Source organism: Salvelinus fontinalis, chromosome 4 (genome assembly GCF_029448725.1).
Source record: "Salvelinus fontinalis isolate EN_2023a chromosome 4, ASM2944872v1, whole genome shotgun sequence".
In the NCBI taxonomy this organism is placed as follows: domain Eukaryota; kingdom Metazoa; phylum Chordata; class Actinopteri; order Salmoniformes; family Salmonidae; genus Salvelinus; species Salvelinus fontinalis.
The window spans coordinates 18,917,497-18,944,706 of record NC_074668.1 but is presented as its reverse complement, the minus strand read 5'-3'; the positions used below and the strand labels follow the sequence as shown (position 1 = coordinate 18,944,706).

At 41.6% G+C, this 27,210-nt stretch overlaps 1 protein-coding gene across 22 annotated transcripts in view; it reads right to left on the bottom strand.

The window, feature by feature from the left end:
- LOC129853240 (transient receptor potential cation channel subfamily M member 3-like) overlaps window positions 1-27,210 on the bottom strand; it is a 260,173-nt gene that overhangs the window by 20,413 nt on the left and 212,550 nt on the right. For 11 of the 22 annotated variants that reach the window (XM_055919053.1, XM_055919055.1, XM_055919057.1 and 8 more), the window contains 6 exons: window positions 14,710-14,782; window positions 12,584-12,684; window positions 12,171-12,305; window positions 11,750-11,800; window positions 5,818-5,853; window positions 5,511-5,651 (listed from right to left, as the gene is read on the bottom strand). In XM_055919053.1, the coding sequence (XP_055775028.1) occupies window positions 5,511-5,651; window positions 5,818-5,853; window positions 11,750-11,800; window positions 12,171-12,305; window positions 12,584-12,684; window positions 14,710-14,782 (537 nt within the window). The remainder of the gene's footprint in view (window positions 1-5,510; window positions 5,652-5,817; window positions 5,854-11,749; window positions 11,801-12,170; window positions 12,306-12,583; window positions 12,685-14,709; window positions 14,783-27,210) is intronic. The other 11 variants (XM_055919054.1, XM_055919060.1, XM_055919056.1 and 8 more) reach the window with 2 other exon arrangements.

The following is a 27,210-nucleotide window of genomic DNA, read 5'->3' as shown; positions in this document are numbered from 1 at the left end:
CTAGACCAGACAGTAACCTGTTCTAGATTAACTGTAACTTGTTCTAGACCAGACAGTAACCTGTTCCAGATAGATTTGAACCATTAACCTAGATCAACAGTTGTCTTTAGATATACTGAACAAAAATATAAATGCAACACGCCGCAATTTCAAAGATTTTACTAAATTACAGTTCATACAACGAAATCAGTCAATTGAAATACATTTGTTATGGCCCTAATTTATGGATTTCACATGACTGAGCAGGGGTGCAGCCATGGGTGGGCCTTGGATGGCATCCACTGGGGAGCCAGGCCCAGCCAATCCAAATGAGTTTTTCAGACGATCCCACAGGTGAAGAATCCAGATGTGGAGGTCCTGGGCTGGCGTGGTTACACGTGGTCTGTGGTTGTAAGGCTGATTGGACGTACTTCCAATTTCTCTAAAACAACATTGGAGGCAGCTAATGGTAGAGAAATTAACATTCCCTTAAAACTTGAGACATCTATGGAATGGTGTTGTATTACTAAACTGCACATTTTAAAGAGACCTTTAATTGTCTCCAGCACAAGGTGCACCTGTGTAATATCATAATGTTTAATCAGCTTCTAGATATGCCACACCTGTCAGGTGGATGGACTATCTTGACAAAGGAGAAATGCTCACTAACAGGGATGTAAACACGTGTACACAATATTTGAGAAAAAAAATCTGCTTTTTGTGCATAGATTTTGGGGATTTTTTTAATTTCAGCTCATGAAACATGGGACCAACATTTACATGTTGCATTTCTATTTTTCTTCAGTGAAGTAACCTGTTACTGTAACCTGCTCTCTTTTATCTGTGTGTGTTTGTGTGTGTGAGGGCGAGGCTGGCTAAGTGGAGTTCCATGCAGCGGCAGGCCCTCTAAGGCGTATTAAAGCAGGCTGTGTATGAATTATGTATTCATCAGCCATCATGTGATCTACTTCTCCAACTGCTGGTAAAATAACTCAGGCCTCCTGTGGGGATGTTGATATCTGCATCTATTTCAGGGCTGTGTTCCTACCACTGTGTGTGTGTCTGTGTTTGTGTGTGTGCGTGCCAGCTTTCCCACTGCTGTTTTATCTTACATGAGACTGTCAGTGTGTCCAAATCTTTTCAAAACAGATCAAAGATAAGTGAGATGGCTACCTCTTCTTATTGCATCCTCTGTCTCTCTTTTTCTATCCTTCACTTTTGCCATCTATTTTTACTCTATCGTACACACACACACACACACACACACACACACACACACACACACACACACACACACACACACACACACACACACACACACACACACACACACACACACACACACACACACACACACACACACACACACACTCACTGCTGGAATGGACATTGCTCTACACCAGGGCTCTCCAACCCTATTCCTGGAGAGCTAGCCTCCTGTACGTTTTCACTCTAACCCTGTTCCTGGAGAGCTACCCTCCTGTACGTTTTCGCTCTAACCCCAGTTTTAACTGACCTGGTTCAGTTTATCAACCAGCTGTGAAAACATAATGAAAACCTATAGGATGGTAGCTCTCCAGGAACAGGGTCAGAGTGAAAACCTATAGGACGGTAGCTCTCCAGGAACAGGGTCGGAGTGAAAACCTATAGGACGGTAGCTCTCCAGGAACAGGGTCAGAGTGAAAACCTATAGGATGGTAGCTCTCCAGAAACAGGGTCGGAGTGAAAACCTATAGGACGGTAGCTCTCCAGGAACAGGGTCAGAGTGAAAACCTATAGGACGGTAGCTCTCCAGGAACAGGGTCGGAGTGAAAACCTATAGGACGGTAGCTCTCCAGGAACAGGGTCGGAGTGAAAACCTATACGACGGTAGATCTCCAGAAACAGGGTTGGAGTGAAAACTTATAGGACGGTAGATCTCCAGGAACAGGGTCAGAGTGAAAACCTATACGACGGTAGATCTCCAGAAACAGGGTCGGAGTGAAAACCTGTAGGACGGTAGCTCTCCAGGAACAGGGTCAGAGTGAAAACCTACAGGACGGTAGCTCTCCAGGAACAGGGTCGGAGTGAAAACCTATAGGACTGTAGCTCTCCAGGAACAGGGTCAGAGTGAAAACCTATAGGACTGTAGCTCTCCAGGAACAGGGTTGGAGTGAAAACCTATAGGACGGTAGCTCTCCAGGAACAGGGTCGGAGTGAAAACCTATAGGACGGTAGCTCTCCAGAAACAGGGTTGGAGTGAAAACCTATAGGACGGTAGCTCTCCAGGAACAGGGTCAGAGTGAAAACCTATAGGACGGTAGCTCTCCAGGAACAGGGTTGGAGTGAAAACCTATAGGACGGTAGCTCTCCAGGAACAGGGTCAGAGTGAAAACCTATAGGACGGTAGCTCTCCAGGAACAGGGTCAGAGTGAAAACCTATAGGACGGTAGCTCTCCAGGAACAGGGTCAGAGTGAAAACCTATAGGACGGTAGCTCTCCAGAAACAGGGTCGGAGTGAAAACCTGTAGGACGGTAGCTCTCCAGAAACAGGGTCGGAGTGAAAACCTGTAGGACGGTAGCTCTCCAGGAACAGGGTTGGAGTGAAAACCTATAGGACGGTAGCTCTCCAGGAACAGGGTCGGAGTGAAAACCTATAGGACGGTAGCTCTCCAGAAACAGGGTTGGAGTGAAAACCTGTAGGACGGTAGCTCTCCAGGAACAGGGTCGGAGTGAAAACCTATAGGACGGTAGCTCTCCAGGAACAGGGTTGGAAAATCCTGCTCTACACAATAATCCTTCTATCGTGGACTGTTTCACAGTTCTTTAAGGAGCCTTGTCTTGAAGGAGGCCTTGAAACAGCACAATCAACAATAAAATATCTCCTTTCTATCTCACAGCCATATTTCCTAACAGTATAATGTAGTGCAGTTCAGCACTGCTTCTATTAGTAGTGTGTGAGAGATGCACGCAGAGGGAGAAAATGAGGCCGTATCCCTAGTGCAGGTTTGAGTTAGAGTGACATGCATGTACATCCTGCATTCAGAGGGACTGCATATTTATTCCTATTCATTTACAGAACCTTTGATCACACAAAAAACAGGTTAATTAAGTACCAAATTTCCATCACTCCAAAAGTGAGGCTCGGGTTGGCTTTCAGTTGGCTAGTCAGTTTGTGTTACTGTTACTACAGAGCACCTGTCAACACAGCAGTACCTTCTTTAACTGTTCAGTCTGAACAGACGACAAACCATCCCATCCCCTGCATTCAGACCCGAATAAACTGACAAAAAGCACCACACAACCCACTACCGTTAGTCAAAACCTAATCCCACACATTGCGTATCATACCCTCACAGCTCACACACACAAACATTCAGTTCAGCCTCATATCCATCACATATACACAAAGACACAGACACATGGGCTGGAATTAAACCTGCCATAGCAATATCAACACAGTGTATTTCTTTACAAACGTCATCCCACATGGACACATGTTTCTCTTCTTCTTCTGAAAACTGAAAGCATACCTGAAGTGAGTCCACCAGGTTAGTAGTTGTAGGTTTGTATATAGTACCTAAGACCAGTCAGTTAGTTTATTTGAACATGGGAAAAAGAGCTACTGCATAAATACCGCAATGCAGGTTTGATTAAATTGAGCCCACAGAGACAAGTAGACATGTAAACATCGGGGACAACAACTGCCCCCACTCATTGAAGCTACGGAAGTTCAAGGCCGACCGCGGCACTGCAGACATTGTTAGCAGAAAACAGGATCCTCAATTATAGTGAATGGAAAAAGTTTAATCTTCGTGGTCAAACTTTGTGTAAATATTATTCTTTTTTGATGACAATCATGATGCCAATAATTGCTTCCAATACACCAGATGTATGTCCTTTAACCGATTATTTTACAATCACACACAGAAGAGGTGATAAGGATAATTGAGTTGCTAATGGCACCTTGCAGTACCCCGGTCAGCCTTCAACTTGAGTTAATCAATGAGAGGGGGCAGCACTGAGCTAGCCTGTAACGTCACTTCCTGGAGTAGCTCAAACTGTGTATGTTATGTCTCCATGAGACGCTATCTTAACCGACTTCATTTGGCTTCAATGCGCTATTGAGTCCCCACATAGGAATGAATGGTGTCACGTGATCGATGGCTTTGTCCACTTACTATGTATACAGTCATTGACATATATGCACATACTGTGCCTTCAATAAGTATTCACTCCCCTTTACTTTTTCCACATTTTGTTGTGTTAGAAAAAATGGGATTAAAATGGATTTCATTGTGATTTTTTTGTCAACGATTTACACAAAATACTCTGTAATGTCAAAGTGGAAGAAAAAATAAATGTAAAATAAAACACTAATATGTCTTGATTAGATAAATATTCGACTTCCTGAGTCAATACATGTTAGAATCCCCTTTGGCAGCATTTACAAATGTGTCTTTCTGGGTAAGTCTCTAAGAGCTTTGCACACCTGGATTGAACAATATTTGCACGCTATTCTTTAAATTGGTTGTTGATGATTGCTAGACAGACATTTTAGGTCTCGTCATAGATTTTCAAGACGATTTAAGTCAAAACTGTAACTAGGCCACTCAGGAGCATCCAGTGTTGTATTGGTAAGCAACTCCAGTGTATATTTGGCCTTGTATTTTAGGTTATTGTCCTGCTGAAAGATGTATTTTTTTCTCCCAGTGTATGATAGAAAGAAGACTGGACCAGGTTTTCCTCCAGGATTTTACCTCGGCTTAGCTCAATTCCGTTTCTTTTTATCATAAAAAACTCCCTAGTCCTTGCCAATGACAATCATACCCATAACATGATGCAGCCACCACCATGCTTGAAAATATGAAGAGTGGTACTCAGTGATGTGCTGTGTTGGATTATTGGCCCCAAACATAATGCTTTGTATTCAGGACATAAATAGCTAATCAAATGGCTACCTGGACTACCTGCATTGACCCTTTTTTGCACTAACTCCCTTGCATTGACTCCATGCACACACACTGGACTCTACATACACACACACACACATTCACACTCATGACATACGCTGCTGCTACTGTCTATTATCTATCCAGTTGCCTAGTCACTTTACCCCTACCTATATGTACAGTACATAGCTACCTCAATTACCTCGTACACCTGCACATCGACTTGGTACTGGTACTCTCTGTATATAGCCATGTTATTTTCTACTCCCTATATATAGCCATGTTATTTTCTACTTCCTGTATATAGCCATGTTATTTTTACTTGTTATTTTTATTCGTTATTCACTGTTTATTTATTCCTTGTGTTACTATTTCTATTTTTTATTACATGTTTTAATCTTATCTTTAACTCTGTTGACTCAAGACATTTTAGCTTTTCATGATCTTTTATTTTAATTTAATTCCACTTTAACATCATGGGTTGTAGGCCAGTGACAAAATAATCTTAATTTAATACATTTTAAACTCAGGTGTGAATACTTTCTGAAGGCACTGTTTCATTTGCAGAATAGGAAAGTGTAAAGCTGGTCAGCCACTCACTCGTTTGGGTCCAAAGAGGTTATGATACAGCGTTCTAAACCTCTTCCTGGTGTAGTTGCATCGGTAAGCTCCGCCCATCAAGTACTCGATGACCAATCCAATGTCAATGAGACTAATGCGGTAATCTGGTGGGAGGTTACCCTGGGGACCGAGAAATTGGTGAGACAACGCCGCCCACTCCCACGACAGTTGAGCATAAGAAGGTGAAAGGAAGAGGAAACACCCCACACAAATCATACACACTTCACGTCACACATCCACACACATTTGTTTTGTGCTAAAAAGAATACGTGATTAGTTGATTCACCTTGAAGTAGATCCAACTGAACCCTGGATATTCTTGCTTGGAAAGAGCACACAAGGTCAGTGAGTATACAGCACAAGGCCAAGGAGAGATGGGAGACACAGACCCCCAGATAAGATCACAGAGCTTATAACCTAATCTAATTTAAATGAAGTTAGCTTAGCTTAATTTAGCAGTTTAGTTTAGCTTAGCTTAATTTATCTTAACTTAGCTCAGTTTAACTTAGCTTATTTCAACAGCACTGAGATCGACATCAGTATACTGTACTCTGAGAGGAGAGGGGTGGAGGAGTCAATGAGGTAGGAGGAAGAGGGAGACCATGAAAATAGGGAAAAGGTTAAGGAGAAGATGGAAAAAGACAAATCTTGAGGAAATGGAAAAATCTAAAAATCAGATCAATGCTTACTTAATTTGTCTGATTGCTATGTACTAATTTGCATATGTAATATATGACCAGATCTTATCAGGGGTTCAGTGCTGGAAGAGAGAGACAACCAGAAGTCTGAAGATGAAGATAAAAGGAGAACAAATGAGAGACGTTTCTTGATAGAAATAGGCCTTCATCATCCACTTCAGCTAGAAAGCAGAGCTCTATGAGCCGGCTGTAATTACCAGGAGGCCATTCGGTCCAAACCAGTGGAGGCCGGTGGGCGGGAAAAATAGGGAGGTTGGGCTCGCGCTGCTCCTTAGAGCGGGGCAAATTATCATACATCTACAGATGCTTTAAAACCATCTCATCCACTGCCCCTGGTTACTTCAGTGGGAAGCTCCCTAGATGCCCCATCAAAACGTACTCTATTTTGTTTCTGTTATCCCAGTAAAGCCTCAGTTATCCAGCCGAAGCTCAGAGGCAACCCTTTGAAGTGGGAGAACTCCAAAGCAGGATGCGCTTGTGTTTTTTCACACAAGTTCCGATTAAACGCAGCACTATACTGTTCTCCGTCCTCTACATAGAACGTTCTAAACCTTGCTGGGTGAACATACTGTATCCCATGTTGGCTACATTATTGGTTACATCTATTACCATGTCAGAGTACTGCCCTGCTGTTCCCTTCAAACAAACTATCTCTACAATGAGTGAGCTGACCTCACCATCACTCTGGGGTTCTGGAGGTGCACTTACACAGTCTTATAATGCCGAGACCTGAATACAAATAGTATTTATTTCCTGTCAAATATTTTGAGAGTTAAATCAAGCATGTCTGAAATTCCATATGGGCAGGGTTTGCCCTTATGGAACTAGCTATTGTATTGGTCCCATTGCACCAAACAAGCTCAGTCAAACACATCTAAAGTAGTTGAACGAAAACAAATTATATTTGTTTACCGTGTCTGCTTACACGCTCATATGGTTGTACACAGTAGCGGCAATCATATTGATGAAGTATAGGCCCCACAGTCAATCAATTGTAGATAAAGGAAAAGCACACTACAGGTTCACTCAGAATGTTTAACTCTGCATTTTGTAGGCAGGTGTGGTTTTTTCACAAAATGTCCCCCTGGGTGTGTCAGTTTTAACAAGGTTAACACCTCCGATACAGCATCATTATTATGATAGAACTTGCAGTGTCCTTCTCCTTAATCTTCAATTGTTTGCATTGGGGCCATTGTACAAATGATTGACACCTTTGATAAAGATGAGCAAAAATTACTTTCTAAACTATATTGTATGCAACAACAAAAAATATGTAATATTATTTTATAATAATACAGCTGCTCAGGGAAATAGATTTTGTTTAACAAGTAAAATGTTATATATTTTATTTGGAACCACGCTATATATGTCAACTAACTGATTAAGTTTTGTTGTAAAAAGCTGTAACACCTCAACTTGCTTTATGATAATAGGTATGAAAGCCTGTACACAACTGCAGTCATGCAGTAAGCCAGGAGATGTCAGCTAGTTTCATCACTCCAAGTAATGTCACGTTGACTTATTCCAGCACCAGAGGATCCAAGGGTTAGAGTTCAGGTGCCAAAGTTACACACTAAAGCCAATAGCAGTTGCACACTCCCTCTCATGGACTTAAAGATGGTGTCCCTTCATCCGATGCTTACACCAATTCAATGCTTTTAAATCCATAATGTGTGGAGAATCATGACATAGCCAATGATAGTCTAAGATTTCCTCCAGAGAGAGAACAGGGGAAGAGGACAGAATGTTTGGGCCTTCCTGGTTAAAGCAATGCATCCGACTATATGCACACCAATTCCACACACTCAATACCACACCTTCACACAGCAAGACAAGAGGAAGAGAATAAAAACACAGATATTGGGCAAAAGCCTAAACCGCCATGCTCTATGGTTAAATATGTTTGTGTGAGCTTTATCATACGTTTTAATTTGATAAAATATAAATAATTAATAGATAGTATATACAGTACAGGTCAAAAGTTTGGACACACCTACTCATTCAAGGGTTTTTCTTCATTTTTACTATTTTCTACATTGTAGAATAATAGTGAAGACATCAAAACTATGAAATAACACATATGGAATCCTCTATTAACCAAAAAGTGTAATTAAAAATATATATTTTTAATATTTGAGATTCTTCAAAGTAGCCACCCTTTGCCTTGATGACAGATTTGCACACTCTTGGCATTCTCTCAACCATCTTCATGAGGTAGTCACCTGGAATGCATTTCAAATAACAGGTGTGCCATGTTAAAAGTAAATTTGTGGAATTTCTTTCCTTCTTAATGCGTTCGAGCCAATCTCTTGTGTTGTGACAAGGTAGGAGTGGTATACAAAAGATAGCCCTATTTGGTAAAAGACCAAGTCCATATTATGGCAAGAACACCTCAAATAAGCAAAGAGAATTGACAGTCCATCATTACTTTAAGATATTAAGGTCCGTCAATCCGGAAAATGTCAAGAACTTTGAAAGTTTCTTCAAGTGCAGTCGCGAAAATCAACCGCTATGATAAAACTGGCTCTCATGAGGACCGCCACAGGAATGGAAGACCCAGAGTTACCTCTGCTGCAGAGGATAAGTTCATTAGAGATACCAGCCTCAGAAATTAAAGCCCAAATAAATGCTTCACAGAGTTCAAGTAACAGACACATCTCAACATCAACTGTTCAGAGGAGACTGCTTGAATCAGGCCTTCATGGTCGAATTGCTGCAAAATAAGAACACTGCTAAACGACATCAATAAGAAGAAGAGACTTGCTTGGGCCAAGAAACATGAGCAATGGACATTAGAAATCTGTGGTCTGATGAGTCCAAATTTGAGATTTTAGGTTCCAACCGCCATGTCTTTGTGAGACGCAGAGTAGGTGTAACGTTCGTCGTCTGAAGATGAGGAATCATCGGACCAAAGCGCAGCGTGGTAAGTGTTCATGTTAATTTATTAAAACAGAACACTAAACAAAATAACAAAGAGAATGAACGAAACAAAACAGTCCTGTCTGGTGCAGCAACACAAAACAGAAAACAACTACCCACAAAACCAACATGGAAAATGGCAACCTAAATAGGCTCCCCAATCAGAGACAACGAGAAACAGCTGTCTCTGATTGGGAACCAATTCAGGCCACCAGAAACCTACATACCCCTAGACCATACAAAATCCCCATAGATAAACAAAAACCCTAGACAAGACAAAAACTAAACAAACCACCCTTGTCACACCCTGACCTAACCAAAAAATAAAGAAAACAAATATAACTAAAGTCAGGGCGTGACAGTAGGTGAAAGGATGATCTCTGCATATGTGATTCCCACCGTGAAGCATGGAGGAGGAGGTGTGATGTGTGGAGGTGCTTTGCTGGTGACAATGTCTGTGATGTATTTAAAATTCAAGGCACACTTAACCAGCATGGCTACCACAGCATTCTGCAGCGATATGCCATCCCATCTGGTTTGTGCTTAAGGGGACTATAATTTGTTTTTCAACAGGACAATGACCTGAAACTCACCTCCAGGCTGTGCAAGGGCTATTTCACCAAGAAGGATTGTGATGGAGGGCTGAATCAGATTGCCTGGCCTCCACAATCACCCAACCTCAACCCAATTGAGATGGTTTGGGATGAGATGGACCGCAGAGTGAAGGAAAAGCAGCCAACAAGTGCTCAGGATATGTGGGAACTCCTTCAAGACTGTTGGAAAAGCATTCCAGGTGAAGCTGGCTGAGAGAATGCCAGCAGTGTGCAAATCTGTCATCAAGGCAAAGGGTGTCTGCTTTGAAGAATCTCAAATATAAAATATATTTTAATTTGTTTTAAACTTTTTTGGTTACTTCATGATTCCATATGTGTTATTTCATAGTTTTGATGTCTTCATTATTATTCTACAATGTAGAAAATAGTAAAAAATAAAGAAAGACCGTTGAATGAGTAGGTGTGTCCAAACTTTTGATTGGTACTGTATATTCCAATATCCATTTATTGGTATATGTGTGTATGTGCGTGTTGCTTAGTTATGTGTGTTGAGCATGTGTGTGACTCATCATTAGTCCAATCCTCCGAAGTGCCTGTAGAGTCCTCACCCTGCCTACAGAGCTAACGGGGTTATGGGAACTTTTAAATGAGGGATGATTACACCATGACTTCCAGTATCCTCTACAGCTCTCCCATAGGAGCACATATTACTGTAATCAACTATGATTCTATTAATCACAACTAAATACAGATGCTGCTGACCTATGACCTTCTTTGAGCTTTCACTGGAGGAAGATCAAGAGCGTAATGGGTCATCATCTCAAGTTAAGGAAGAAAATTTTTGTACAATTGTTTTGTTACATGGTACTGTAGTTCTGTCATAGAATTATCTAAAGGATTTGGGGTAACATTGTCATAATTTGTATGACATAAAATGTATCAAATGTTTATAAACTATTAATAGCAGTCCACTATCTGTAAACATTATACACATTTATATACATTTATAAGCCATTAGTATTATTAGCCTTACAAATCATAAACATGTATAACATTTATAATGCAAGCAATTACAAGCATAAAGGCTTGTTCATGAAAGTTATTGTAAAATATTAGTGGCTTTTGTATATTATAGAATAGAATGAGGTATCAGTATTAGAGGGCTAAGGCACAAGCAAGACCGACACAGGCAGAGAGTAGTAGAAAAAGTAATGCTTCATATACAGTCAACAGTCTAATCTCAGACTAACTCTCCATAATGAATGGCATGTTGTACACACTCACTCCTCAACAAGACACCCAATTTGGTGTCAATTGCAGAAAGATAGTAATACATAATGGTAGCTCATTTTAAATAATTGTGTCAAGGCTAAGTGAACTGTGACAGCTACAATTGGAAGTAGCCTGGAATACTGTGCACATTTGCTTTGAGGAGTGCTTTTCCCCTGGTTTAATGTCAGAGATGCAAGACTACTGTACGTTAGAACAATGCAGGGTTAGTGTGCATATGGATACATAATACACATTGGACCCAAATGGAGTAATAATGGATTGGATTTGTACGGCAGTGAGTGTGTACAGAGCAAAAGAAAGAGTGATGGGAGGGGTAGAGACCAGTGAAGGCTGGTGGGAGGAGCTATAGGAGGACAGGCTCATTGTAATGGCTAGAATGGTCATAAATGGAACAGTATCAAACACATCAAACATATGAAAACCACGTTTGACTCCATTACATGAATTCCATTCCAGACATTACAATGAGCCAGTCCGCCTATAGCTCCTCCCACCAGCCTCCACTGGTAGAGACAGACAAAATACAGAGACAGCTCTACGCAGCCACTGCTGTAACCCCAGCTGAAAAGGAGAAAAGCCGTCTCCTAGATGCGCAGTTAGCAACAATAGCAATCTACAGAGCTACAAACACTCAAACAAAAGCAAGACAAGTCTAGACAAATAAAACATTTGCTGGACTTGCTTTCACACACAAGCAAACATTCCCACAAACGCCTACGCAGTCACACACACTTACTGTACACGATAAGCGTACCTTTTTGACGTCTCTGACCAGGTGGTATAGAGTGTTGGATGGTCCATGCCTCTGACAAAGCAAACAGAAGCAGGGTTTAGTCCACAGCCACGGCCTCCAGCACGTTGTAGAGCTATGACAGATGGCTCACTTGAATAAAGTACCACACTGTAGGTAGAGTATTATGTCATTGTTGATAATAACCGCCTACGACGGATGCTACAATGTCTTATGTAGCTGTTATAAAGGCTTTAGGAATGAATACATAGGAGGGATACAGTGCAGAGTTACCATTTCATTATTCTAACAGACTCACCAGGAGAGAGTATAAAAGTAATAGTAATATACAACTTGTGTTCTACATACACCAGAGGTTGGAGCAGTTACAAAAACACTGGATTGAAATACAGAGTTCAGCGCTGTCCGCCGTGCAGTGTAGTACCGTGTTGTAGAGCTCCTCCAGTCTGGAGAGAGTGAGGAAGCGATGCATGCTCACTCCGTTCTCGATCAGCAGCTTGACGAAGTCCACTCTGTCCAGCACCAGGGCATCCAGCATAGACTGCTCCAGAGAACCCACCTACCGTACACACAGAGAAGGCACAGTCAACTCAGGGTTAACCATCGAGAAATGCAACCTAAATCCTGATGGATACATTCACATTTTCACTTGGAGTGTGCTGTCTGTAGTCTATATTGTAAACAAGGAAGTGATAAGTTATAGGCTGGATCTTTCAGGCCACTGCTGTGGGTTATATAGAACTAAACGCTCCCTAAACTCTAAGTACAACAACTTCATGATCCATTGCACAGTGATGTAGTCTATACTGTATAGTAGGAAGTGAGGCTGAGTCTTACAGGCCACTGTTGTCCGTAGATGAAGATCTGACTGCGGGCGATGTCCACTCGGTTCCAGGCCAGGGCCAGGCTGAGCTGGTCAGGAGCCGATGCGTTGGCTCCTAGGAGGAAGAACAGAGAGCATCACTTGTTTTCACTTGATCTACATATTGTTGTTTTTTAGGATGCAAGGGGATTTTTAGATCAGTCAGTCTGAGGTCGCCGACTACAATCTCAAACTCATACATTTACTTCTCTTGCTGGAGGTGGATGGAGGTATTTACTTATTTTTTACTGGAAGGGCAAAACCTCATTGTTTAGCAAGCAGAAAGGAGATTGCTGTATTTGTGCGGTTGTTCTTAAAGGACAGCTGAATGTAGTTGTTCTTGTCCTCCGACACCTACCACTTACTTTCTTTTTGAGAAAGCATATTTGTCAAGTGGTCTGCGTGATAAACTGTTTTGCAAAAAGTCCTTTAGTTTGAAAACTCAAACGCTGACAGGAGGAAAGGTTGAGTCTGCACACCTTTTATGATGACAGACAGTTGTACTTGGCAGACTCACAGACTCAGTTGGCCAGCAGAGATATTGTACAGGCTTAAGAATGGGAGCTTAAACAGAGCTTGGTAATTTTACCTTTATTTAAGTAGGCAAGTCAGTTAAGAACAAATTATTATTTTCAATGACAGCCTAGGAACAGTGGGTTAACTGCCTTGTTCAGGGGCAGAACGACAGATTTTCACCTTGTCAGCTCGGGGATTTGATCTTGCAACCTTTCACTAGTCCAACACACTAACCACTAGGCTACCTGCCACCCGTAGTGATTGAGATGCTTTACAGAGCTTGGTAATGAGATGCTTTAACAGAGCTTGGTAATGAGATGCTTTAACAGAGCTTGGAAATGAGATGCAGAGTAGTGTAATAGGAGTATAATAAATAAGTATTTTTAAAAGGGACTGCTCGCATTTATCACTTAAATAACCCTTAGCTCTCCACAGTTCTGTAGTCGCTGGAGTTTATGGACTCCTTCTGACATAGTTCATCAATTACTCTCTCTCTTTCCCTCTCTCTCCCTCTCTGTTTCCCTGTGTCACTATCTCTCACACAATCTTTCTCTCACTCTCGCTCTAAAAAGACACAGTGTGCATAATGAAGTCTGTACTCTTTACTGGTCATGATTGTGACAGTCCATGTCCGATAGAGAGATCACTCACAGAGAGGGAGATGGACAGAGAAATATGAATAGAAGATGCAAAAAAGAACGAGTGTGAGTGAGATAGATGTATTGTTAAAATGGTGCTAGTTGGAGTGTTTTCAAACTGGATTTGGGCAATGGCAAAAGTTTAAAGATGGCAAAATGTAGATATGACGTCCTTGTTTTAGCACTATCCCCTGAGTTTATAAACTACGGCATGTCATATGTTTCAATGTGCCAAAAAATCTGCACAATCTACCTCTTCGGTTTAATTAAAACATAGTAATGGAGAGCAATGTACAATATGGTGAAGAAAACAAGGAATTTTTATGCATCACTATAGAAAGATAGTCCTGAGCTAAGAACAATAAACTGTGTTTGTGTATCCTAAACTCTTAGGAAAAAATGTGCTATCTAGAACCTAAAAGGGTTGTTTGGCTGTCCCCATAGTTGAACCCTTTAAAGAACCCTTTTTGGTTCCAGGTAGAACCCTTTCGGTTTCAGGTAGAACCCTTTTGGGTTCAACGTCGAACAATTTCCACAGAAGGTTCTACATGGAACCCAAAAGAGTTCTACATGGAACCAAAAAGGGTTCTCCTATGGGAACAGCCCAAAACAACCTTTGGAACCCTTTTTTCTTAGATTGTAGTGTGTGTTTTCTGTGTGGTGTTTGTATATCATAGTGTGTTTTACCTGTGTTTGTGTTTGTGTATTCTAGTGGGGGTTATCTCCTCCTCGTGCCTTGCAAAGGACCTTGTAAAGGACCATGGAGATATGCTTTGGTAGATAAAACTGTAATTGGGGCCTCAGCAGGAGGAAAGCTTTCTGAAATGATATCATATCCTCATTTTAACTTCCCAGGATACACAGATAACAGAGAGAATTCCCTAAGGGTTCCACTGAAGGGAACTCATGGAATAGGAACGCATTCACATGTGCAGGCAGACAATTACCTTTAAGCAGAGCAGTGAGAATGGCCAGGTCAATGTCCTGGTGTCCCTCAGACCCCATCCGAAAAACAGTTATCTGAGACATACAGAGAGAGAAAAGAAAGAAAGAAAGTGGAAGAGAGAGAGACAGAGAGAGTGAGAGGGAGATATGAATATAATATGTACAGTATGTAATCTGTGCATCATTATTCATCAGGAGTTTCTTTCTTTCTTGCTTGCTGAATGAATACATTTATTAAGTGTTTTTACCCATAGAGATCATTAGCACTGTGAGTAAACCAGTCACGTCATAGCGCAGTGATTTTGATACATGGGATTAGAAAGCATCTGTAAATGACTAAGATGTTCCATGAAGTTCTGAACAGAGGATTGTGCAATATGCTCCCTAGCTGACTCACTTTGTGGAATGGAAACAAACACTGTAATGTAGCTTGTATGCAGTGTGGTCCCAGTAGAAAGGAAGGGGAGAGATAAAATGGAATGGAGAGAGAGAGAGAGAGAGAGAGAGAGAGAGAGAGAGAGAGAGAGAGAGAGAGAGAGAGAGAGAGAGAGAGAGAGAGAGAGAGAGAGAGAGAGAGAGAGAGAGAGAGAGAGAGAGAGAGAGAGAGAGAGAGAGAGAGAGAGAGAGAGAGCTCTATAGTGACTGGGGACCCTTTTGTGGAATACAGTATAGTACAGTATAGTTTAGTACAGTATAGTACACTGCAGTACAGTACAGTATAGTACAGTATAGTACAGTACTCTAGGCAAGAGAAAAAAGAAGGGCACAAAGCAAGACAGTGGGAGAGAGGGAGTAGGAGACCGGGAAGGAGGGAGGGAAAGCAGAGGGAGGGTAAAAGAGAGAGGGAATGCGGCAGTTCCTCTAGATTTTGTCGCATGATGACATGTGTGTGAAGGGCACCTTGCAGCTCCATGTATGAGCTGCGTGCTCGCAATGCCAGAGCGCACTATGAACCCCAGCCACATGGTCATAAATCTATTCCTCTAATCCCTCCATCCTTCTCCCTTTCCCCTCCAACACATCGCCAAACCCATCTCCCCCTATAAATGGCTTCATTTGGTGGAGCACCAGGATTTCAGCTGGCTTTCACTCCCGCCTCCCCTCAGGCTATGATGCAATATAGTATCTCTCTCTCTCTCATTCTCTCCCTCTCTTTCTCTCTATTTTTCTACAAGCCCTTCAGACACCAAAGATGCAAGTGAAATGGCAAATATTTAAACTCAAACATGATTATTTATTTAGACGCTAGCTCAATCATTATTTTTCCACTACTGAGATGACACCATGTCCCCTTGGAATGGGCTGTGTGATCTCCTGGAGCGAGAGAAATGAGGGTACAGTATGTGTGTGTTAGGGTTATCTCTTGTCCTGTGTAGCTCTACCATCAACTTTGTTAGATGACATATTGTTGTATCTGTCCCATCATGGTGTGTGTGAGCAGCGCCATTGAGGCCATCTCCATTTTTAATGTTCTACTTCTACTAAGTCTATGAGTTGATAAACAAACTGCAAGGGTGCATACTGCTACCTGAAGTGTGTTGTTTGAACAAGTATAAAGGTTGGTGGTTTACTACCACCTGCAGTTATGGAATATAATTCAAGTATAATTCATTGCATTTATTGTCAACTGCATTTATTTTCAGCAAACTTATTTGAATGAACATAACAAGATTCAACAACTGGGACATAAACTGAACAAGTTCCACATACATTTGACTAACAGAAATGTAATAATGTGTCTCTGAACAAAAGGGGGGGGGGGGTCAAAATCAAAAGAAACAGTCAGTATCTGGTGTGGCCACCAGCTGCATTAAGTATTGCAGTGCATCTCCTCCTCAAGGACTGCACCAGATTTGCCAGTTCTTGCTGTGAGATGTTACCCCATTCTTCCACCAAGGCACCTGCAAGTTCCCGGACATTTCTGGCAGGAATAGCCCTAGCCCTCACTCTCCGATCCAACAGGTCCCAGAGGTGCTCAATGGGATTGAGATCCGGGCTCTTCGCTGGCCATGGCAAAACACTGACATTCCTGTCCTGCAGGAAATCACGCACAGAACGAGCAGTATGGCTGGTGACATTGTCATGCTGGGGGGGTCATGTCAGGATGAGCCTGCAGGAAGGGTACCACATGAGGGAGGAGGAGGTCTTCCCTGTAACGCACAGCGTTGAGATTACCTGCAATGACAACAATCTCAGTCCGATGATTATGTGATACACCGCCCTAGATCATGACGGACCCGCCACCTCCAAATCGATCCTGCTCCAGAGTACAGGCCTCGGTGTAACACTCATTCCTTCGACAATAAACGCGAATCCGACCATCACCCCTAGTGACACAAAACCGCGACTCGTCAGTGAAGATCACTTTTTGCCAGTCCTGTCTGGTCCAGCGACGGTGGGTTTGTACCCATAGGTGACGTTGTTGCCGGTGATGTCTGGTGAGGACCTGCCTTACTACAGGCCTACAAGCCCTCAGTCCAGTCTCTCTCAGCCTATTGCGGACAGTCTGAGCACTGATGGAGGGATTGTGCGTTCCTGGTGTAACTCGGGCAGTTGTTGTTGCCATCCTGTACCTGTCCCGCAGGTGTGATGTTCGGCTGTACCGATCCTGTGCAGGTGTTATTACACGTGGTCTGTCCGTCCTGTCTCCCTGTCTTAGGCGTCTCAGAGTACGAACATTGCAATAATTGCCCTGGCCACATCTGCAGTCCTCATGCCTCTTGGCAGCATGCCTAAGGTACGTTCACGCAGATGAGCAGGGACCCTGGGAATTTTTCTTTTGGTGTTTGTCAGAATCAGTTTAAAGGCCTCTTTAGTGTCCTAAGTTTTTATAACTGTGACCTTAATTGCCTACCATCTGTAAGCTGTTACCGTCTTAACGAACGTTCCACAGGTGCATGTTCATTAACCTGTTTGGGCTGCAGGGGCAGTATTGAGTAGCCAGATAAAAGGTGCCCATTTCAAAGGGCCTCGTACTCAATTCTTGCTCGTACAATATGCATATTATTATTACTATTGGATAGAAAATACTCTCTAGTTTCTAAAACCGTTTGAATTATATCTGTGAGTCAAACAGAACTCATTTGGCACAAACTTCCTGCCTTGTTCCTTGTTCTACTTTCTGCCTATAAATGGGCATGATACGTATTAGTATACGTGCACTTCATAGACCTTCCCCTGGATGTCAAGAGGCGGTGAGAGAAGAAATTTTGTGTTTATCTTGGTCTGAAGTGGAATACAAGCTCTTTGTATGACGTGTCCCCCATTTCTTGTTTTCTGGATAGCGCGAAGGGGGACCTGGATTTGCCTTCTGTTTAGCTGCCGTTATAGGCGACTAATATCTCCGGCTTTGAATTTATTTGATACATGTGACCATATCATCGTAAAGTATGTTTTTTCAATATAGTTTCATCAGATTATTGAACATTTTTCGGGAGTTTTGCCGTGTTCCGTTCTCTTCCGTTTGTTGACATGGAGAGATTCGCGCCACTTGGCTAGTGTGCTTGCTAATTCAAGAGGGAAAATGGACGTTCTAAATCCAAACAACGATTGTTCCCGACAAAGGACCCCTTGTCCAACATTCTGATGGAAGATCAGCAAAAGTAAGAAACATTTTATGATGCTATTTCATATATCTGTCGTACATCTGAACTAGTCGCCAGCACCCAACTTTGGGGTACTCTAGCTATACCGAAGCTGGATGTCGTAATGAAGTTATTTTTTAGAATTCTAACACTGCGATTTCATTAAGAACTAATGGATCTATCATTTCCTATACAACATGTATTTTTTAGTTATGTTTATGAATAGCTATTTGGTCAGAATATGTGTGTCAGAAAAAGTGTCAGAAAAATATTGTTGCTGTTTAGACGTTGTGGAAATAGTAGCTAAGATAGCAACATGTATAACCACTGATTTCAGCTCTAAATATGCACATTTTCGAACAAAACATAAGTGTATGTATAACCGGATGTTATAGGACTGTCATCTGATGAAGAATATCAAGGTTAGTCAAAAATTATATATCTTTTACTGGTTTGTTACGATCGCTAACTTTTACTGCTGGGAAATGGCTTGTCTTTCTGGCTATTGTGGTAAGCTAATATAACGCTATATTGTGTTTTCGCTGTAAAACACTTAATAAATCGGAAATATTGGCTGGAATCACACGATGCCTGTCTTTCATTTGCTGTACACTATGTATTTTTCAGAAATGTTTTATCATGAGTAATTAGGTATAGATTATTGCAATGTGTGTGTTAATGTTGTGTGTATGTTGTCTTTGTGTGTGTGGGTGGGGGGGGGGGGAGTGAGGGAGGGAGGGAGTGAGGGAATTAGGGAATAAGTGAAGGCCAGTGTGTGGTCAGGGAGAGATTATTCCAGTGAAGGTTATTGATGACTTGTGGGGTCAGGACTGGACTGGACCATCTATGTCCAAGTGACTATGGCAATTTCACTATGGGAGACAAAAACAAGCAACCCTGCAAGCCATCTGCTCAACCAAAACATTATAGTCAAGGATGTGTGTGTGTGCCAGGCGTGCACTGTATCACTAAATGTCTGTGTTTGTGACCATAATGCCACACAATCAGTGTCCATCACTAGGGGCTTAGGTTTCCCTCTAATGCAGGAGTAAGAAACACATCCCTCCCCTTCTCCATTTGTATCCTACAGGGAAATGTTTGCTTGAGTGCTCACTATTAGTATTACATGTACAGTTGAAGACGGAAGTTTACATACACCTTAGCCAAATACATTTAAACTCAGTTTTTCACAATTCCTGACATTTAATCCCAGTAAAAAGTCCCTGTCTTAGGTCAGTTAGGATCACCACTTTATTTTAAGAATGTGAAATACCAGAATAATAATAGAGAGAATGATTTATTTCAGCTTTTATTTCATTCATCACATTCCCAATGGGTCAGAAGTTAACATACACTCAATTAGTATTTGGTAGCATTGCCTTTAAATTGTTTAATTTGGGTCAAATGTTTCGGGTAGCCTTCCACAAGCTTCCCACAATAAGTTGGGTGAATTTTGGCTCATTCCTCCTGACAGAACTGGTGTAACTGAGTCAGGTTTGTAGGCCTCCTTGCTCGCACACGCTTTTTCAGTTCTGCCCACAGATTTTCTTTAGGATTGAGGTCAGGGCTGTGTGATGGCCACTCCAGTACCTTAACTTTGTTGTCCTTAAGCCATTTTGCCACAACTTTGGAAGTATGCTTGGGGTGATTGTCCATTTGGAAGTCCAAGCTTTAACTTCCTGACTGATGTCTTGAGATGCTGCTTCAATATATCACTATAATTTTCCTTTCTCATGATGCCATCAATCTATTTTGTGAAGTGCACTAGTTCCTCCTGCAGCAAAGCACCCCACAACATGATGCTGCCACCCCCGTGCTCACGGTTGGGATGGTGTTCTTCGGCTTGCAAGCCTCCCCCTTTTTCCTCCAAACATAACGATGGTCATTATGTCCAAACAGTTCTATTTTGTTTCATCAGACCAGAGGACATTTCTCCAAAAAGTACGATCTTTGTCCCCATGTGCAGTTGCAAACCGTAGTCTGGCTTTTTTATGGCGGTTTGCGAGCAGTGTCTTTTTCCTTGCTGGGCAGCCTTTCAGGTTATGTCGATATAGGACTTGTTTTACTGTGGATATAGATACTTTTGTACCTGTTTCCTCCAGCTTCTTCACAGGGTCCTTTGCTGTTGTTCTGGGATTGATTGCACTTTTCGCACCAATGTACGTTCATCTCTCGGAGACAGAACGCGTCTCCTTCCTGAGCGGTATGACGACTGCATAGTCCCATGGTGTTTATACTTGCGTACTATTGTTTGTACAGATGAACGTGGTACTTTCAGGCATTTGGAAATTGCTCCCGAAGGATGAACCAGACTCGTGGAGGTCTACAATTTTTATTCTGAAGTCTTAGCTGATTTCTTTTGATTTTCCCATGATTATAAGGAAAGAGGCACTGAGTTTGAAGGTAGGCCTTGAAATACATCCACAGATACACCTCCAATTACATTTACATTACATTTAAGTCATTTAGCAGACGCTCTTATCCAGAGCGACTTACAAATTGGTGCATTCACCTTATGACATCCAGTGGAACAGCCACTTACAATTGACTCAAATGACGTCAATTAGCCTATCAGAAGCTTCTAAAGCCATGACATCATTTTGTGGAATTTTCCAAGCTGTTTAAAGGCACAGTCAACTTAGTGTATGTCAACTTCTGACCCACTGGAATTGTGATACAGTGAATTATAAGTGAAATAATCTGTCTGTAAACAATTGTTGGAAAAATTACTTGTGTCATGCACAAAGAAAATGTCCTAACCGACTTGCCAAAACTGTAGTTTGTTAACAAGAAATTTGCGGAGTGGTTGAAAAAGTGAATTTGAATGACTCCAAACTAAGTGTACTAAACTTCTGACTTCAACTGTATATATTTAGTAGTGATGTGTGCGTGCATTGGTTTCGCACAGGCCACCATACATGTTTTTCAGAAATGCTATAACCTCTAATGCTGATTGGTCAACAGTCTTTGTGAAGCAAGTATTTATGTCTCACTTGAAGAGCTTGATAAGGTTGTTTCTGCAAAAAGATGATTCTGAGATAAGTGTCTTTAATGTTCTTAACACTCATTTGTTTGAATGGTGTAAGCAATTTCTATCTTGTATTCTTTTGAGCTTAAGAACATGAATTGGAGTATTTAAAGTACTGTATAGGTAGAGAACAAGGATATGTCAATAACTCCATTTGGACAAAAATGCAGATAGAACTTTCATGCCTATTGATTGACACGTGTCGCTCGACTAGGATTGATGAAGAAGACAGGCCATTGACAGCCGTCCATCACACTAAAGTGTTGAGGAGAGGGCAGAGGAAGAAGAGATAAACTAGTAAGAAGCACCCCTTTAAAGTGAGATTGGATGCTTTTTGATCATGGTGCTAGTGCATATTTAAACACTCAACATGACTAGGAATCAAGAGAATGCTCTTCACGGCCAAATGGCTCAGGCTGAAAGGAAGACATTCCTCTTAATTTAGCAGGGAAACATTTCCCCTCACACCAGCCCACTGCCAACTCTCCCCTCACACCAGCCTCCCGCCAACCCTGCCTGTAGGTGGCCTCCTCTCCCCTCACACCAGCCCACCGCCAACCCTCCCATCACACCAGCTCCCCGCCAAACCTGCCTGTAGGTGGCCTACTCTCCCATTACACCAGCCCCCCCGCCAACCCTGCCTGTAGGTGGCCTACTCTCCCCTCACACCAGCCCCCCGCCAACCCTCCCCTCACACCAGCCCCCCGCCGACCCTGCCTGTAGGTGGCCTCCTCTTCTCTCCCCTCCACCAGTCTCAACATAAGCCCTGTGACCCACTTCACTGCTCCTACTGCTTAACCTAATTATGTTGCCTCTCTATCCATCTCTCTGTCTCTCTGCCTCTCTGTCTCTCTGTCTCTCTTTCTTTCTATTGGGGATGGGAATTGCCAGGGACCTCAAGATATGATATTATCACGATACTTAGGCGGGAATATGATATGTATTATGATTCTCAAGATTCTATATGTATTAATATTCGATAGTGCAATTCTATTGCGATTCGATGTTTCAAACCTATTGGTCAATCCCAGGAAACCAAAAATGTTTCCGTGAAAGTTCTCAGAACATTTGTTAGGTCGCGGCAAATGTCTCATAACACAAAAGTTGTCCAGTTGTGCTGATGATTATAGAGGGTTAACAATCTGGTTGCAGATCCAAAGATTGCAGGTTCAATCCCACGTATTCTTTAACTGTGTTCCTAAAAAAAAAATGAACAGTGAAATTGAGGGTCAAATACATTCTTCTAAAAGAGAGGATTTCTTTATTTTGTCCAGATTTATAAATCCAGTCAGGAATGCAGAATTAAGACTAACTGTAAAAATAAAACATTGTGTAATTTTTTTTACACTTTTTAAAAAACGCACCCTATATAATTCCTACTTTGAGACACTTGACATCGTCCCCCCGTTTTATTTTTTGTGATCTGAAAAGCAAAAGTGATCCTAGATCAGCACAGTCTTGGATACCTTGTAAATATGTGCAGCATATAAAGAGGATGGGTGAAGTGATGTTGAATAACCCAGTTAGCAGTATTTCCCTGGGTTAATTATGTCTAAGAAGGCTAAAAAAGAAGCATGCAATTCCTGAATGACCATACAGCCATGTGCTATATACTGAAAAAATAAGATGTAAGTGTGATTCCCTGGTGGCAAAAAGGATAAAAGACCTATCTTAGGAACCAACCATCTCAGGTTCAAACCCCATATGTGCAGATTGTCAACATAGAAAGTGTAAGAAATATGTTTGTATGTTTGAATGCTGTTCAAAAGTCCTATAAATGAAAGTGCTGTAGTGGGCCTACAATGCAATCCTCTAATGCAAATTGCCATTCAATCTGTTGAGAAACATGATGGGGATGTATTCCAATCTGCTTTAAGTAAATACAAATTTGCATGCTGAGAATGTTGTGGTAATATTAAGTTTAACTTCAAAATACAATTTTCTAAATGTTCTTGAAATGTTCTGAGGATCTCGAAAACAAGGTAGACATGTGTATTGCATAAAAATCAATGGAATATTCTGTTAAACCTGAAACAAATATGCTATGACGTCATAAAAAAATATTTATTTGGAAATTGTGGAACATTATGCAACATTTCGGGAATTTTCTGTGCAACCTTCATGAATATTACAAGAATATTGTTTATGCACATTGTGGGAATGTTCTGTGCAACCTTCGTAAATATCACAATAATATTCTTGCAACAAGGGAATTTCCTGTGCAACCTAACAAACATTGTATGACTGTCATCACAACTGAGCATATTTAATGTTTTGGAAACCTATCTCTTGTAATGTATCCACACTGTTCCCATAACCTAAGTAAATATTCTGGGAACCTTTAAAGAACTCAAAAAGGCGGTTCTGTCAACATTCTTGCAACATCAAAGGAATGTTTTTTGCAACCTGATACAAACATTATCTGAACTGGACAATTTTAGTGTTTTGGGAACCTATCGCTTGTCATATCCCCATAATGTTTCCACAACCTAAATAAACATTCTGGGAACCATTAAAGAACAGATTAAATGTGTTCAGGTGAATGTTTTTTACACCCTAAAAGAAACATTGTATAATCATTCGCACAACTGGACAGTTTTTGTGTTTTGGGAACATGTCTTTTGTGATGTCCCCACAATGTTTTCACCAGACTGTTCCCACAACCTAATGAAACATTCTAGGAACCTTTAAAGAACAGACAATATGTGTTCTGGGAATGTTCTTGCAACATCAGGTGACTGTTTTATAATCATCAGCACGACTGGACAGTTTTTGTGTTATGTGAACATTTGCCGGTACCTAAAGAATGTTCTGGGACCTTTCACAGAACCAATTTTGGTTTGCTGGGAAAACATTACTGGTACATTGAGTTATTACATTACGTGGAAACTTAATGAGAACCTTTGAGGAATGTTCTGTGGTGGTTGTTACAGATGTTGTGCACAACATTTAGTGAATGCTAGAACGTTCCAAGAATAAAAATGTATTTTGTTATCCAAAACATTCTTTGAATGTTTTTGGGATGTTATCATCCTAATGTTAGATAAAACTCTAACTAGAACTTGATGGGAATCTTAGCTAATGTTCCCGGTTTGCTGGACTATGTCTGCTGCAGAGGGATAAGAGAGGGCCATGAGAAAATGAACTGTCTCACTATTTAATAGAAGATGGAGAACAAGCTATGAAGGAAAATACTGTTGTTTTGGTGTACAGCTGACTAGCGCAACATTTTGATTTTGATATTGTAAACAATTATATCCTGATATTTAACTGTATCCATTTTTCCCCTGATCACGTCAGTCAGTCAGTCAGTCAGTCAGTCAGTCAGTCAGTCTGTCTGTCTGTCTGTCTGTCTGTCTGTCTGTCTGTCTGTCTGTCTGTCTGTCTGTCTGTCTGTCTGTCTGTCTGTCTGTCTGTCTGTATCAGGGCTGAGGAGTGTGTTTGGTTTAAAACACACACCCCTCGATCAATATGACACACAAAGCAACAGAGAGACGGAAACAACTGTCTTGCGGCTGAAACTGTCTTCGTGAAATCTTAATGTGATAAACCAGCCTCAACATAATCAAGTAAAAGCCAGATGAATCCTCTCATTGCCAGAGAGGCGGAGGAACATTGAGGGTTGGTGGTTCATACTCAGTCATTAATGGGAATTAAACATATAAGGCCTATCCTGCATTTAATTATTCATCTGAGAGAGATGCCAGTGACACAGAAAAGAGGAGAAACATCTTAGAAAAGGATTCTGCCATAGCCAAGCCCATAATGAAGACCGTATTGTGGGGGTATGACATGTAATTTACATTTACATTTACATTTAAGTCATTTAGCAGACGCTCTTATCCAGAGCGACTTACAAATTGGTGCATTCACCTTATGACATCCAGTGGAACAGCCACTTTACAATAGTGCATCTAAATCTTTTAAGGGGGGGGGGGGGTGTCAGAAGGATTGCTTTATCCTTTATCCTAACCCCTTTGAGACTTACACATAAGAGGGGAGTAATCTACAGAGATATAAAGGACATGCCATTCTTACAAAGGCATAGTAGTGGTGTTATCGTCATAGAGACTTATTTTAACGAACAAAGACTCTTTCTTACGCACTGTGGATGACTTGAATTCAAATCGTTTTCCAACAGTGGTTCTTTCAGCAGTGTCACTGTGGTGGATTTACCATCACTGACATGGATACGAAAGAGACGGCTGCTAAATGAAGATATGGGAGCGGTGTAGAGCCTGTGAGGGCATTAGCATGTGCAACAGGGGAGGAAGAGTGTCAAGCAGAGAGCCAGAGACCTGACGCAGATCAGGTCTGACACCTCCAGCCAAGAGAGATAGTCGGGTGATTTCCCTACTGCACGGGGAACAGCAAAAGGTTGACGGGGTTCAATGCACAGCGGAAGCACACTGCTCAGCTCGCTGATGAGTACATGCGTTTTTGGAAGACACCCTCACCACCATGAGTCTTTATAAGGAAAAGGAACGAGGTATTCCTGGTAGGAACCATGCGTTTACAAACGGGATTCGGGAAGGAACACTCCGAGGCCTGTCAGTTTGATTAATAGGAACGGCGTCACTCATGCTGGAAAACACGGAGAGAGAGATTGAAACCTCTCGGCTTGCCAGAAGAATAATTCAGGGATGGCACTATAGGGCAGTACTGGCAGTGGGCCAGCAAGCAGTAATTACCCTGTTGTCATCATGACCCGCTATGGATGTCGACATGGTAGAAGGCTACTAATATGTATCTTAATCGAAACACTGACTAAACGAAAGAGCACCGAACCTGCTGTGTGAAACACCGTAGATTAGAATGTCATGATGACACGGTAGGCTACAAATCCAAGGGATTCCCAATTATATTCCTTCATGCAAACTCGTTAGTCCCACATCATCAGAAATCTTACAGAATTTTCTTGCTCTAGCTTTATACAGCTAACACCACACTACTATGCTTGGCATTACCCTGCATCAGCCTAAGCCAAGCAAGACCAAGGTGGCAGCACATAGAAACCAATTCTCCTCAGTATGATCCATTTCATAGAGGACGTACTATAGTAAAGTAGTAGTAGCATAGGTAATGGTGCCAGTAGCTAAGGAAGATGTTGACTCTTTTGTCTATCAGATTTTCTTGGCTCTAAGTTCTCCAGCGACTCCATTCAACTGGGTGTTCTGGAGATGCATCTGAGTGAGCATCAATCACACAGTAAACCTCACAGAGCTCAAATCAATCCACTTACACACCCACATCCGTGACCAGCATCTCTCTTCCTCCCTCCCCCTCCCTCTGTGTGGGAATATGCAGTTCCCTATCTGTGTCTGTGTTTGTCTGTATGGTAGGAAGAAACAAGGGATGCACAGTGAAAAGGAGAAACACCAACACAGACACAAAAAGGTTCCTAATCATCACATAAAAATGGGAATATTTTATAGCAAAGGAACAAAGGAGAGACAAAAGAACACACAACAAAATGACACAAAACATTGCAAAATATATATATATAGTTTAATTTAAAGAGATTTACAATTACAAAAAAGTAGGACAACAACAGATGCAACCATGAATTCAATCTCAATGTTTGCTTGCAAAGTGTGGTGCAGTAGCAACTGCAAATAAGTCAATTGTTATGCCCCACAGTTTTCAAAGTTAGCTAGCTAGCAATTTTATTTTTTGCAGTTAGTAAAAAAAATTTTTTTAGTAATTAGCAGACACTCTTATCAAGAGTGACTTACAGGAGCAACTAGGTTGCCTTGCACATCAACAGATTTTTCACCTAGTCAGCTTGGGAATTCAAACCAGTGACTTTTCAGATATTGGCCCCATGCTCTTAACCGCTAGGCTACCTGCCTTTTACATAACATGTGCTCCTACACTGTTTTGCTAGCTAC